A 14,838-nucleotide genomic window follows, 5' to 3' on the forward strand; every position below is an offset into this window, starting at 1 on the left:
GAATGAATATGTAGGGGGGGAAATGACATTTAATGACAATCCATAAAGACCCAAACTGATAATACCACATACTGAGATACAACCAACAACTGTAAATCTTTTTTTTTTTTTTAAAAGGAAAGAAAAACACAAAATGACATTTCTTTTAAATATATTTTTTGAGTTAAAGAAATTTAAATTTTTCTAGTGCTTAACACTGTTCTCTCTCCTTTTAAAAAGCAGACCAGGATGTTTTTATGTTGTTTTATCAAACAGAACATCTTACCTTTAAAGGACCAAAAGGTCAGTCCATTGTCTTGTCTTGCAATTTGGTGTCTCAGATACCATAATCCATTTCATTCAGGAGTTTTGCCTCCAACAAACCAAGAAATGTCATCTGGACTAAAGCATCCATTGTAAGCGACGGGTGGTGCAGATTATACACATATGTCAGAACTCCATCTGTAGCCCAACTGCTTAATGCAGGGAGGTACAGTTGCCCAGTATGTACATATTCAGATTCCAGTCTGGAGCTTGTGATCTTCATTAAAAGGGGTCATTTGTTTCTGAACATTACGACACAGAGCTTCCTTTTTCAAGAGCATCAGGTGTATGTACAATGACAGCCACTATACTAAGATGCGTCAAAACCCTTCTGCATTTCCTCCAAATGTTAATAATAATGATGATAACTGTGCATGTCGCATTTTGTGGATGTTAGGAGGTATGAAAGGAATATTTCTGTGCCGATTATGTGAGTCACCATCCTGCTAAAACATTGCTACAGTAATGTTCAGGTAAGAAGATTTGTTCCGTGGTTAACATGCAGAAATGTACTCTCACACAAGCAGACAAGGAGGCCTCTACTGTAGTATGCTCTTTGAAATCCAACGACAGAGCCACCGAATGTAGCACATCAAGAGAGTGGCCATATGTTGTGTCTTTAGCCTTCATTTATATTCTATTTGTGTCCCTGTGGGGCTACAGCTGAACCCAGTCCACTAGATCTGTTGGTTCAGGTCACACATTTACATTTACTCCCACATTTACATCTTGAGTCACACATTTGGAATTATTTTCAGGGCACCAAGTTGAGAAAATACATGGCTGCAAGTTAGACAACTGGAGTTATTTGATCAACCTGTTTACATGTAATATTGTTGGTATAACCAGACATATACTTTAAAAGATGGCTCAGATATTTAACATTAAACAGGGTAAGCCATAGTGTGCACTGATGTAGAAAATGTTCCTTTAGATTAACCTCAGTGACAGTGAATTCTGGGTTTTGTCTGATATCATCACTCATGTTATCATCATCATTATTACTATTCCTTCCGGGCTCAATGCCGATAACAAAAAACCTTCACATAAAACACTTCATATTTGTGGTTTTGAATAACATTCCCGGTTAAAAGATCTTAGGGAGGGGTTACAAAAAAAGAAAAAAATTAAAGCAAAGCCCAGCAAAATCATACACAGCGCTGCATTACAGTCAAAAAGGATGCTGTACTATCTGCGGAATAACTGGTCACATGTCCAGTTTGTGCTCAATTGCAACAAACATTTTAGGTTCCTGTTTGATGAACGTAGTCAAATAAAATTGAATGTAATCAATATATTTCTTTTCCTTAACTGTATGTTCCCATTTCAAACCAATTCAACACATCACTCTGCTGTCGGATAAATACACTGACTGTTCATAAAAACACAAATTTTCCAAAACCAGTAGTGTCTATAGCCCACCTATAGGAGAGTAACTAAAAGCCTGTCTGAGCACATAAACGGAGCAGACGGCACCTGTCATTACCAGGATGACTATGTAATGGCTAAACCACAAACCATACATTCAATTTAGGTTTAGCACAGAGGACTGCATATTTTCTCACCCTTCACTCGCTGCGTGTGGTTGCCATATTGACCCGCCACAACCCAATATATGATTGATTTATTTCACACGTAATGATACATGGCTAGACAACTGTACACATTATATCAAACTAACAAAAATAAAGAAATACAGAGTTGAAACGCAAGAAGCGTAAATGGCATTTAACATATGAAAGTTACACTGTAAAAATGTGGATCTTACAATTGTCATACAACCAGACATTATTATTATTAATATACTGTACATTTCCATTCATTCCAATCATCCAAAGATGGATGTTTAATCCCTTCTTGAATGCTGCTGCAGGTAGATGTCTAATCATCCTTATGACAGCATTTTATGGCATGATTATGGTAACCATGAGCAAGGAGGTCATATCAAATTCCTGTCTAAAAGCAAATATCTGGCTACTGATCTGATTCAAATAACACATTGTCAACACATTATTTTACCCATACAGGTCTTTGCATTGGATTACCTTTTTCGTGTTTGTGAAACATTGTTTTTACCATTATTTGATGCTGGCATTTAAGTATCAGAATCATCAATTCAAATACCAAGTAGCTGGCTTTTACAAAATACATAATACACTCTCAGAACACAAAAGTTTGCAATGATTATTACTGAAACAACAGACAAAAGTTTGTCAAACAGAGATCTGCATTTACTGTTCTACAACCTAAATGGACTTCATGTCACAAAGCCAATTCAAAGATTCACAATGCGTGTTGCAATTGAGCCCTTATGTTTCTGAGAAGTAGCCAAACTTAAAACGTATCGTAACAAACCGCCACTGTCACCGCCCCTGATTATTCACAAAGAAACAAACTATACCAGCTTATACATCCACCCCAAAATATGTCTGCATCGGAGTCTGCAATGATACATATTTAGATGAAAATATATTTATATAATTTGTGGATTTTTCACAGTAGTTTGTACTGCACTGTACCTTTTTGTCCATCTATTTATGCCTACATAATTTTCACCTTGAGGGAGTCTATTGAGTCACTTGAGAGAGAGTGTGGCTCATGTTTTTTTGTGGAAGAAAAATGTCTCTTGGATTTTATTCTGCGATATCTTTGATCCTCAGTGTGGTAAGTGCTGTGCATGTCTTTCAACTTCGCTGGCCAACAACGATTTGGGGACTGATTACTCTGAAAGGCTAGGTTTTTTTTTTTCCTATGAGAACACAGCTTGTAGAAACTGCAAAAAACATTTGCTTTGGCACAGATTTACATTGTAGCAATGTCCATTCCTTGATCTCCATGGCCATGATCGTTACTACAAACACAAGTGGGCCATTGTGGTAATCCTTGGCTCAGTACACTGTCACAGATAAGTCTATGTGTTTGTGTATTGCCGTGTCAGTCTATCCTCTCTCCTGGTGTAATGTCAATGCACTCTAGTGTCTAATCATTCCGCGCATAAACCCAACATCAATCCCCTCTCTGTCTTCGACTCTTGCTCACTCTCCCTCTATACTCTCACTTTTGTTTTTAGATCTGAGTCTCTTGGACGTTTTCCTTCGAGTTCCCCTTGAAGAGAAGAGGCTCCATTTGGGGATTCTGGTTTTGGCCCATGAAACCCTTGATCGATCCATGTAAGCCCATGGTCGGCATGGGGAGGGACATCGGCAGCGGTGGGGACATAGAACTTGGGTTGATGTTGGTGCCGTTGCCTGATGAGGAGAGCAAATTCGATGTAGAGATTGGGACTGAGGTACAGGAGATGGGGATATCCTGGCCTGGCTGGTTCTTGTTAATGAGCATCCCTCCTGGTCCCATCCCATCGGTGCCAATACTAAGCCCCATCACGTTGTTGTTGAAATGATGTGTCTTGTAGTAATGGTTGAGAGTATCTGTACGGCCGATGTTGGGAAGGTTGACTATTTCTGGATGATGTATCCTAAGGGTTCCTTCTCCACCAGTGCCAGAATTCATTGTTGAACCACCTGAGATGCCACTTCCGGCCCCGGCTCCGATCTCATCTTCAACGTTGACAATTTCGATAGCTCTGGCTGGGCCGTGGTGCTTGTGTAGCTGGTGTTGCTTACGGAGTTTATAGAAGACCACCAACATTACGGCTGCCATAAAAGTAATGGCCACAAAGCAACCAATTATGATCTTAGTTGTTTTCATTACGTCGTCCAGACCTGGAATGTTAGTTACATCCATTATAGACACAGTCACTGCATTTTCAGTGGCTCTGTTGGCTCTTGGGGACAGTGAGGAAAGAGAAGAGAGAGAAGGCGATATAGTGATGCCAGGTCGGCCATCTAACCCTCTTTGAACAGTGGGATTAGGGAAATCTATGAAAGTCTCGTTAATATACTGTCTTGCCGAGTTCTCCTCCTCTCCTCTTACTGTCTCTACTGTTTCCACAGTGACAGTGGTGAAATAGCTGTAGCTGTTGCTGGGATCTGAAGCTGACACATTGAGCACGGCGGTTGCAGTGGTGTTTCCAGCAGAGTTGGTTACCATGCAAGTATACTGCCCAGTGTCTTGCACGGTCACATTTGTGAAGTTGAGTGTTCCGTCATGAAGCACTGAGATCCGAACTCGGTACGATCCGTGGGTCATCAGAGTGCCATTTGGAGTGAACCAGTTCACAGAGGTCATTGAGGTTCCAGTGCGACATTTCAGCTCAGCAGCCATACCTTCAGTGACATTGAGGTCAGTGGGTGGCTCAACGATTACTGGGGCATAGCAGGTAAAGTGGCTCTGGTCTAGTTCCCCAATGTACTTGCCCTTTATGCCTGGGGGCGCATGGCAGCGAGCACAACATGTGGTGTTGCTGGGAACTGTTTCTTTCAGCCACCAGCTGAGCCACAGAACATCACAGTTGCACACCCATGGGTTGTGGTTGAGATGTACCCTCTCCAATTGGTGCAAAGGGGTGAAGAGGTCATGGGGCAGGGAATGCAGGGAGTTGTGGGAGAGGTTGAGCTCCTCCAAGTTTTTGAGGTCATCAAAAGCATTGCGTTCAATGACTGACACTCTGGAGTGCATTAGCCACAGCTTGCGAAGTGAGACTAGACCCTGGAAGGATCCAGGCCGGACTATCCCGAGCTGGTTCCCTGACAGCTCCAGCTCCTCAAGTCGCACCAGTGGGGTGAGGTTGGGGATGTCCTTCAAGCCACACATGCCAAGATTCAAGAAGCGCAAATTTACCAGACCTTCAAAGGCAGCCTCTGAGATGAAATCCAGTTTCCTGAGCTCCCCTAGATCGAGACGCCGCAAAGAGGGAACACGATGAAAGGCAAATGCCGGCAGTGTCTCGATGGGGTTGTTTCGTAGCCATAGTTCCCTTAGCTTGCTGAGGTACTCAAAGGCTTGGGATGGTACCACTGTGAGACGGTTGTCAAAAAGCTCCAATGTGTTGAGGTTGGGAAGCCCATTGAAAGCTCCCACCTCAATCTGCCGGATGTGGTTCTTGGAGAGCTGGAGGATTTCCAAATGCCGCAGATGTTTAAATGTGTCCGACTTGATCACCTGGTGTGGAAACAAGAACATGGAGGCACGTTGGTGGCAACATCAGAATTAATCATAATATATTCTTGTCAGTCTGAATGTGTACATGAAACCATATTTACCTGAATTGAGTTCTCTTGTAGATTGAGGTATCTTGTGTTCTCTGAAATGCTGTCTGGGATTTGATCTAAACTCTTCCTGGTACAAATGACACGACTCGCCTGATTGGAGCAGGTACAGGGGTTGGGGCAGGGGGGTGCTGCCTCTGTCAGCTGAGGTCCATGGTTGTGAAACCACAACAAAAGCTGGACCAACCAGAGGAGGGGGAAAGGGGTACAGGGGCTGGTCACCATGACAACACGCATGGCAACTGAGTCATGACCCACCCCTATTGCTATGATGTCGATAAGTCACCTCCAAACAGGGGAATTTAAGTGCTTATCTTGATGTTCATATTTAATGCTCTTTTTCTGTTTTTCTCCTTCAAGCAGTCACTTTAAAATGTGAGAAAAGTGTGATGTTATATTAAAGACTCTATTTATCATTAATAGATTCCTGTTTTACTTTGCTCATACTTCTTTGACTATCAAATACCTTGACCTTTTTTCTTTTTTCAATATGTCATTTTAGGGAACCCTGTATTTTTGCTCCCATGACAATTATTAGGAGAGAAATCAAGATTTTGGGGAGGATTTGGCTGTGAAAGTGTTGTCACGGTGGAGGCTGTTGCTTCTCACTGTAGAGGGAGAGAGAGACAAAAAGAGACAGGAAGGAGGTCAAGTAAGTGCAGTGTGCAGTGGCTTTAAGATATTTGCGTAGCACATACATACAAGTAGGGCTGAATTTAAATCTCAAAATATTACAATGTCCTGAGCGCATGATAAGCCACATCTGATTTTATTTTCTAAAGAGGTGTCTCTCAAAGTGCGCCTTGCAGTGTGACTGGTGAGTCAGCTGCCATTTTCTTCATCAAGTTGAACTTAACATCGGGGTCGTGGTCTGAAATGGCCACAAAAAGTCTACAATTTCACAAGTGTGGCAGGAGGATGACTGTCTCACCATCCACTCTATGATACTGGCATGCTTCTGGTCAAATGCATGCTGACAGAGTAGAATCTCAAATTTTAAAGGATGCAAAGTGGTTGAAAGCAATTCCAACTGCTGCTGGTGGGATTCCCAAAGACCTAAGGTTAACGCAGAGATTCATGCAATCCATCATGAGGCGGTGGCACAGCATTACAAATGAGATAACAAATGATGCCTGCATGCAGTAATTTAGAAATTAAAATATGAAGAAATGATTATTGACTCCTGACATTTTACTGCAATGCACATGCTGTGTACAATATGCAACGCTCAATCAGACAAGATCCCCAGCCACTGAAGTTGATGAACCAGACATGAAAATAACAAGAAGATTGTGAACAAAGAGAAAGACGATGGTGCAGAAACACTTTTATGGCTTCTGTAATACACAGGTGTGTATTGTGTTTTTCAAATGCCTTGTTTTTGGTTACTGTCACACACGTCTTGAACAGACATGGCTGCAAGCATCAGCAGACTCACTAAATTTAGAAATGCCTGGGCTGTTTCCCTTGCAATGATTAGAAAGAGAAAGTGTTCATTGTCTTCTCGGGCACATTATGCTTGAGACTATGACTCTAGCAGTCACAAGCCTGTGATGTCTTTTCAAAACAAATAGGAAGGTCCTTGTTTCCTGTCACAAATACAAGCACTGTGTTACCGTTATCAATCTTCTATCTAAAATAACTCCTGGATACATTTTATGAATACGTTCTAGCCTCTAATTTCTGTAATAGACAGGTTTTTTTTTTTGGTTTTTTTTTTTAAAGTTCCATGGCTGTCTAAAGCATCTCCTCTCCTATGCGGCGAAGATGCATGCGCTCCTAGAAACACGGTTGCTGTGGCAACCTGCTCACTCACCATCTTGTGTTTTTACTGTCCAGTGCCCTATTCCACATTACTGTGTTTAGCTGAGCTTGATGAACATTTCCTGCTCTAAAACGATCAGCAGGTCTAAATCAACGAGCATTGAGACTTCAAGCTTTTAGAGTTTATTCACATCATAGCATTTGTTATTGCGGCATAAAAATATAAAATCAGCATGCTTTTACTCAGTTGGTATCTTTACCTAGAGACACAAAAACTGCATGTTGAAAATATACATTCACATAAGTGCAAGAAAACCTGAGAAAGCACACTGTTGAACCTTGGCCTTCAATATCGCAACAGAGGGAACAAATCCGCCATGAATCTCAACATCTACCAGGTCTGAGGATTAGGTCAACATCCGTCTTTATTAAAAACATAGTTCTGAGAACTCTTAAAGCAGCTATTAAGAAAGCTCATAAGGGAATGTATACTAAAAATAGACTTTTTCTGATGCTCTGCACATCCCACAGATTCTCTCACCCTCTCTGTCTCTCTCTCTTTGACACACACACACACACACACACACACACACACACACACACACACACACACACACACACACACACACACACACACACACACACACACACACAGAGGTCCACACATCCATCCATCTTAACTGTAACTGCCACAGAGCAATAACAAGACATTATCCATCTCTGATTAGAGAATAAATGCAGATTTATGAATACAACTGATAAACCTAAATGTTCCTCCTTGCAGCACTCCTCTGTGCGGTCCTTCCCTTGAAGAGTTGCCCTCTCATCCCAGTCCAGCAGGTAATTATGCATTTCAATAACTTCAGCGTTTTAAAAAATGTTTCAGTGTCTGTCTTACAATCAACATTGTGTCTGATCCAAAATGGTGGTTTTGATAGTTACAATGATTCATGAATTCATCAAAACACAACCTCATTAATATTCAGATGGTCAAAGAACTGATGATATCAATGCTCTCAAACTGAATTTTATCTTTTATGCCGTGTTTTGTACTCTGGTACTTCCTCAAACACACTGTGATGGTGTTGCTTTGCCTTTTTTTGTTGTTCTTTTACTTTCTTTTAGATGGAGCTGTCTTGAAAATGGACGAATGCAGCTGCAAGAATTCCTGCGGCCTTTTGAAATGAACAAACATGGATGTAAGAGTAAAGTGTTTTTTTTGCACCAAGGAAGAGTAGTATTAAGCCAAAATACATTCTGATTGTGGACATGCAAAATAGTTGTTGTTTTTTTGCTTGGGTTTCCTTCATTGCATCCTTAATAAAGATGCATTTAACAACTGGTTAGAGCTACTGGCACCTGTCAAGAAGTAGCTGTATTTTTTTTTTGTTAAAATAATAAAAGGATTTGAGCTACATTTTTTTCTTTGCTTTAGGTGGAAAAAGTCACAGGGATTGGACAGTACAAGCTGTTAATGTAAAGCACCACGCAGGGTGTAATTGTATTGAGGAAGAGACCATGAATCTCCAAGCAGGACGCCTGTTGACTTGACCTCTCTTCTTCAAGTTCCCAACCACATGAGGGCTCAAGATCAACAGCAAACACCATGATGGTCTTTATTTTTTTTTTTAATATTACACCTTGACTCATCTGAGGGAGAATTCTGCGCCAGTGGCCTTCATCATGATCCTTGTGCAGAACCTGTTTACTTTGGGTTTGTGACACGCTTGACACGTCGGCCACCTTGTATTTTTTTCAAACCAATTTCACTCAAATGTATTTCTCTTTCTTGATCCTAGCCGTTCTTTCGTGTCAAGAGCAGATTGCAACCATGTAGGTATTGATTATTCGATCAGGCCTGAGAGAGCGCTCAGTCGTGAAAAGACAAATTAGCTGCAAGCTGCTGACCAATTGCTACAAACCAATCACATCATCGTAAGCGCCTGATTGTATCAATGTCCCGCTCTCCACAACAGACTCATTAAGGTTTATGAAGAGGCAAAAATCGTGGTGTTGTTTTCAATAAACACCGAGGCTGTAGACTGTTTCTTGTGTCCCCTCACAAGGCCCAATTAGACCGCATGTATTTACAGATGGTCTAGAATGAACACAAAGCGGCACAGGTGCAGCAGGGCCAACATCATCTACTGTAACTATGACAACACTAGATTGATTCAGGACGTGGGAATCGGGGTAGGATGGGACGCATTTCACCAGTAACATGTTAGTGAGAGAAAATGACCGGTTCGTGCCAAATGTTTTCCACCACTTTCAGCTCATCACAAATATATTTCCATCATTTCACTAATAACAACTTGTGAGAAACGGCCAAAAAACAAAAAAAAACGCAAGAAGCTGACCGTTTTCTCCTGCAGTCGCAACCTCTAATCTGCAATCTCTCCTCATCATATAGCCTCGAGCATAATATATCCTACAATTGAACAGAATGGCCTTATTCATCTATGCAGCTGCGCTCACTACGGCGCACCTTCTCGGGAACGCAATTGAAATTCTGAATAGGCCCAATTCTGCACATGCTGCATTACAAAATGGCTTGCATCCATTCTCTCTTCAGGGTAATGACAACATGACTGCACCCAAAATAATCCATATAGGCTCAGTATTTCTTTGGAAACGAGCAAGTGTAAAGGCTACATGTGAAATAGACAGGCTTACGTAAGGAGCCAAATGATTTTAATACAGTTTCCAGGACTACCACAGATTTATTCCAGTGACATCGACGCTGACTCTATCTTTTGTTCATATTAATTATTTACTTAAACTGTTATGCATCTTTGCAACCTCTGCACATTTTATTATTCAATCTTTGTCATCTCATGACTGATTTGGGAATCCATGCAGATTAGGTAACAAATGCAATAATTACGCCGACCATTTCGGTCGCTTCTACCTGGACAACCAACCCAGCCTCCACATACCTTAATGTTTCGGCGGCTGCGGCGTAAGGTCGATGTTTTCTGTCCTCCCGTCCCCTCTCCGATCGTCAGTTTTCCAACCTCGCTATCTGTCTCTCCTTTTCTCCTTCCTAAATTGACTCGCTTGTTTCCACGGCTGTGAGCTGGCTCTTGTTCTTGTAGGCTAGATCCGCAGCGCCAACGCAACGCGGGGGGCTACAGCGATGGCAGGTTAAAGATGAACACAATCCACTCACACACGCGCGGGGAGAGAGGAAGAGGAAAAAAAAAACGGAGATCAGATTAAGGGTCGTTGGAGGAAAATTATGTTAGAATGATCACATTTAGGAACGAGGTCGGGGACGAGTGCATCGATGCGCCTTATCATCCTTGGAGAGGAACGCAGGCAGCAAACGCGACGGCGCCCGCTGGGCAGAGCAGTTTGCGTCCAGCATAGGCGGCTCTTTACGCACATTCCGTATGTTTCAGTCTGAATCCTACTAAGACAGCACTGGGAGAAAAGACGAAGGACCAGCCACCGATGGATGGAGATGCGTTCTTTAAATGTTTTAAAGCATTAAACTGTTCATCCACAGCAGCATCCTACCGAAATAAGAGATATTTGATGTGTTTTTTTTTTTAGTCTGCATATTTTGTTTTACAAACCTCTGGTGCAACATAAGCTCTCGGCATGTAATGAGTAGCTATGTAGTCACCTATTTATTAATATGACTCAGCAGCACTGTATGATCAACAGGACAAACTGAGGCAGAGTGTTTCTCCTCCATGAAGTGAGATTTGCTCAGTTTTCAGTGTTTCTAACAGGCACCTGTTTAAGCCACCAAACATCTGCAGTGAGAAACCTTCCTGGTCCACTGAGTCTTACAGAGTTTTTTTTTAATAGGCCCTACTAATGTCCAAATTCATAATGAACGTTTAACGCTAGCATATGCATTTCGACGATGGCCAGCTAAGATTAAATCTAGCACACTAATGAGATCTGTTTTCTGCAGACTTTGCATATGAGTATTTATTTTGTCGGCCCAAAGCCTCTGTGGAGGATTTAAAGCTGTAAATAAGGAAGCCACCGCCACTATTTCTTCTCCAGACACTGAGAGCAAATCCTCAATACTCTGCAGCTCTGTGAGTTTTGGCAAAACATTTAAATACTTGTGAGTCGTGCAAAAATGTAAGCACATGAGGTATTTTGTGAGCACAGTTTTAGAGTACATGTGATACCAGAGGCTTGGTGCATGTTTTAATTAGTGAATTGAAAATACCAGCAAGTTATTAGCCAATAACGAAATCCCTAAGGGATGCCTGTGTTACTAAATAGCGTCAACATATTGATCTTTGTCATGTGTATGTCCACATGCTTATCTCCTCTGTATCATCATGATCCTCTTTACAAGGTTGCATTTGTTTCAGTTGTGAATTTGTACAGAAGAAGAGACACCCTGCTTGTAGCTTTGTATCCACTATCAAAGACTAGTTTGTGGGTAAAAATAAATTTCGGTACATCTTTGCTCTGTCTCAGCTCACACTAAAGGTCAAAGGACGGAGAAGGCCAGTGATGCTTCAGAAAGACCCCCAAGATATATACTCACTTTCCTCCTCCCCATCTCTCTCTTTTTCCCTCCCTCTCTCCCTCACCCTCTCCCTTGCTCCTCCCCTCCCTCTCTGTGAATGCCGTAGTGAGCATTGTTCACGACCACTAGCTTTTGCTGAAAGCTGCACAGCAATGAGGTCTCTGTGCCTTTTGCCTCTCTCTTCCTCTCCCCTCCCCCTCCTCTGGCTCCCTCTCATCTCTCTCTCCCACCCATCTACCTCTCTCCTTCCCTCTCTTTCTCCCTCTATCTCTCTCCCTCTATTAAATTTCCAGTCACACAGTGGTGCAGAGGATATTCCTCCTTTCCCTCTTTCTCCCTGTTCCCTCATTCCCTCTCACTCATGTTAAAATCTTAGTCCGTATCCAGTCTCTCATCCAACCCTGGCTGCCTTTCAGTGCTTTTCCGCCACTTGTGTCTCCTCTCTCTGTACATCTTCTTGCCTTCCAACCCCCGCACCATTTAAAATGATTCCATGCTGCCCATGCCAAACCCACCCTGTGCCTCTGCTCTCCTTCCTTCCCCCTCTTTCCACTCTATGTCCTCACTGTGTCATTGCACATTGAATCTGATATGCCCCTTATGCATCTATGGTACGCTTGTGTGTGTGCAGGCACCCTGAGCGCACGCACGTCTGTGTGTGTGTGTGTGTGTGTGTGTGTGCGTGTGTGTGTGTGTGTGTGTGTGTGCGTGCGTGTGCGTGTGTGTGTGTGTGTGTGTGCGTCTGTCTGTCTGTGCGGGAGCAATGGAGTGGAGGGAGGGAGAAGGACATGCATTTGTGCACAGTAAATTAACAAACACTCATTGCTGTATTGCTTGTGTCATCATTACAGGAAGGCTCTTGGAGTAGAAATACAGCTAGAGAGAGCTAATCCCACTATCCAGAGGACGAGTGCATGGCATTTCCAATACAGCCCAAACCCCATAAACTCTTAATGCTGTGTTAGGAGCCACAGGGGAGGAGAAGGGGAGGGCGACGAGGATTTGGCAGCAACATGCTAGTGCCAAGACATATGTGGCATGCTGATAGCACTAGAGAGGTGCAGCTCACGCTGTGATGAAGCTTTGGAGGGGTACTGATACACATCCACCACTTCTTTCGGAGCTACAGGCCTCACCGCTTTGGAAGTGGGTGACTTAGTGATAGTTCAAAGGAAAGACAAAAAATGTGGCTAATTTTTCTAGCTGCAGCTCTCTTGTTAGATTTGGGCGAAGAGCATTAGTGATCTGTTTTAACAGCCCCGAGCGTCCAATTGGGATTGTGAACAAAGTGATATTTTTGTTGTTTATTTTTAGAAGTGTAACTGACAAAAGTTGAGTTGGTGCTCATTGCCATCTGTGCAAGAGAATAAGAGACACGAGTGAGAGTTTCGACTTATTCATGGTGACATCCCTGTGTGTGTATGTATGCGTTAGAGAGGGAGAGAAAATAGAGAGAAAAATCCTAGTGTCACAGTATCTTAGCAACTGCCTCCATCTCCTTGGAGACAAGAACTGACATCATTTCCTGTCTGTGAGAACTCACTTTTGGTTTGTACACAGTGTTTTTGTGGATATGAAGGTAATGACTTGTTTATGTGTGTGTGCGCATGTGTCTGTATGTGCGCTGGCGTGTTGCCACGTTCCTGTTACAAATATTGGGCTGCAGTTTGTCCACTAATGTAACGAGGATGTACTCGTGTTTCAGTCAATGTGCTCCGAAGAATGTCGCTCTATGTTAAGTCAAGAGAAAAACCAAGAAAAAGTTCAACTGTTGAACTATAATTTCTTAAATATGGGTTAAAAATGGCACAGTAAAATAGTAACATAAACAATTTTCAGTCCCAAATGTAAATTTTTTAGAATTCTTAACAATTTGTTATCCTTTTTCTTATCCCTTAAAGTAAAGTAAAGAAACAAACAGAAATGTGTACCCTGAATTCAAACTAGTTTTCTGCAGACATGTCACTAATGTAACGTGGAATGTTTGTATTTCTTTCTTTCTTTTTTGTATTCATACTTTCACACATATTCTGTGTTCATGCTATTAAGTTAATCAGATTCAAGAGAGTCTGCTGTTCATGGAGGCCTATCAAGCATCTACCGTGTTAAAGGCAGAGATAATATCATCTTCAACTGCCATCTGGTGAGCAGAAGAGTGAAGTGCAACCACAAATACATCCTCTTTCACTTTTAAGTTTAAGTCAGATATTTCTTTGTATCACTTCCCACATCCTTTGAGAATATCAGCACTAAACCACATTATTGTTAGCATTAATCAAGGGACAAAATAGACTGTGCTTCATTTCACAAGTTATAAAAAAAAGAGAAGTAAAATCAAGAACTCAGCAGGTTTCCAGAGCTTTCTGTTTAGTTATGACATGCGCATTAATCTCTAGACTGAATTTAAAACGACACGATTCTCATAAATCCAGAATGATGTTTCCCTAAATAGGAAGCCCAAAGTCAGAGAAACATTTAAAGGTATGCACTGGTAGAGACGATTGCAAACAAACAGTTCAGCAGTGAACGACTGACTTTTGTTCAGACATTCATTGAAGCAGAACTGGCTGCAAATTCCTTTGAAGATAATAGTTTTGTTTTGAAGGGGCTACAGAGACACTGATGAGACTATGAGCAGTAACAACTATGTAAACAGGAAAAACATTAACATCAATGATACACCCTGAAGAAAATATATACTAACTTCACAATAATAGCACATATAAGAACTCAAAGAAAACTGGACATGTGACTCTGTACAGTCGGAGGTTTGATGTTACTGAAAGTATATTCCAATAATCATGCCACGTAAAAGTCACGAAGAATATCATGAAGCATGTCAAGACAGCTTGGAATCATGATTGTAAGATGCTAAAGATACAAAATGACACAGAATAAAATGGCTGCCAAAGATGATGACAAACACCACAGACCTTGGCGATCCATGAGTGAATTCAAAGCTTTAACCTTCTACAAGATCTTTACTATTCCAGGCCCATACAAATCAACAAAGTCAGCAACACGCAGACACACCATCATACAGATCAGCATACAATTTACAAGACATCCCAGGGGAATCAGTGTCCAACAATGTGCCAA

At 41.8% G+C, this 14,838-nt stretch overlaps 1 protein-coding gene across 1 annotated transcript; it reads right to left on the reverse strand.

The window, feature by feature from the left end:
• Window positions 1–1,912: 1,912 nt before the first annotated feature.
• Window positions 1,913–10,628, reverse strand: lrrc4bb (leucine rich repeat containing 4Bb). The gene is made up of 3 exons (XM_069155741.1): window positions 10,175–10,628; window positions 5,466–6,079; window positions 1,913–5,364 (listed from the first exon to the last, which is right to left on the reverse strand). Exons 2-3 carry the CDS (start codon window positions 5,706–5,708, stop codon window positions 3,370–3,372), a joined length of 2,238 nt encoding a protein of 745 aa, XP_069011842.1. The 5' UTR covers window positions 5,709–6,079; window positions 10,175–10,628; the 3' UTR covers window positions 1,913–3,369.
• Window positions 10,629–14,838: the final 4,210 nt, after the last annotated feature.

The sequence above is a fragment of the Embiotoca jacksoni genome, unplaced genomic scaffold (genome assembly GCF_022577435.1).
Source record: "Embiotoca jacksoni isolate LCO1_2020_lvr unplaced genomic scaffold, fEmbJac1.0.p SCAF_20, whole genome shotgun sequence".
NCBI classification, from domain to species: Eukaryota; Metazoa; Chordata; class Actinopteri; family Embiotocidae; genus Embiotoca; species Embiotoca jacksoni.

Excerpts from the sequence above, each read along its gene's own strand:
- lrrc4bb (XM_069155741.1), bottom strand. The coding sequence starts at position 5,708 with ATGCGTGTTGTCATGGTGACCAGCCCCTGTACCCCTTTCCCCCTCCTC. Across the intron at positions 5,365-5,465 it reads TACAAGAGAACTCAATTCAG|GTGATCAAGTCGGACACATT; the intron begins GTAAATATGGTT and ends TTTCCACACCAG.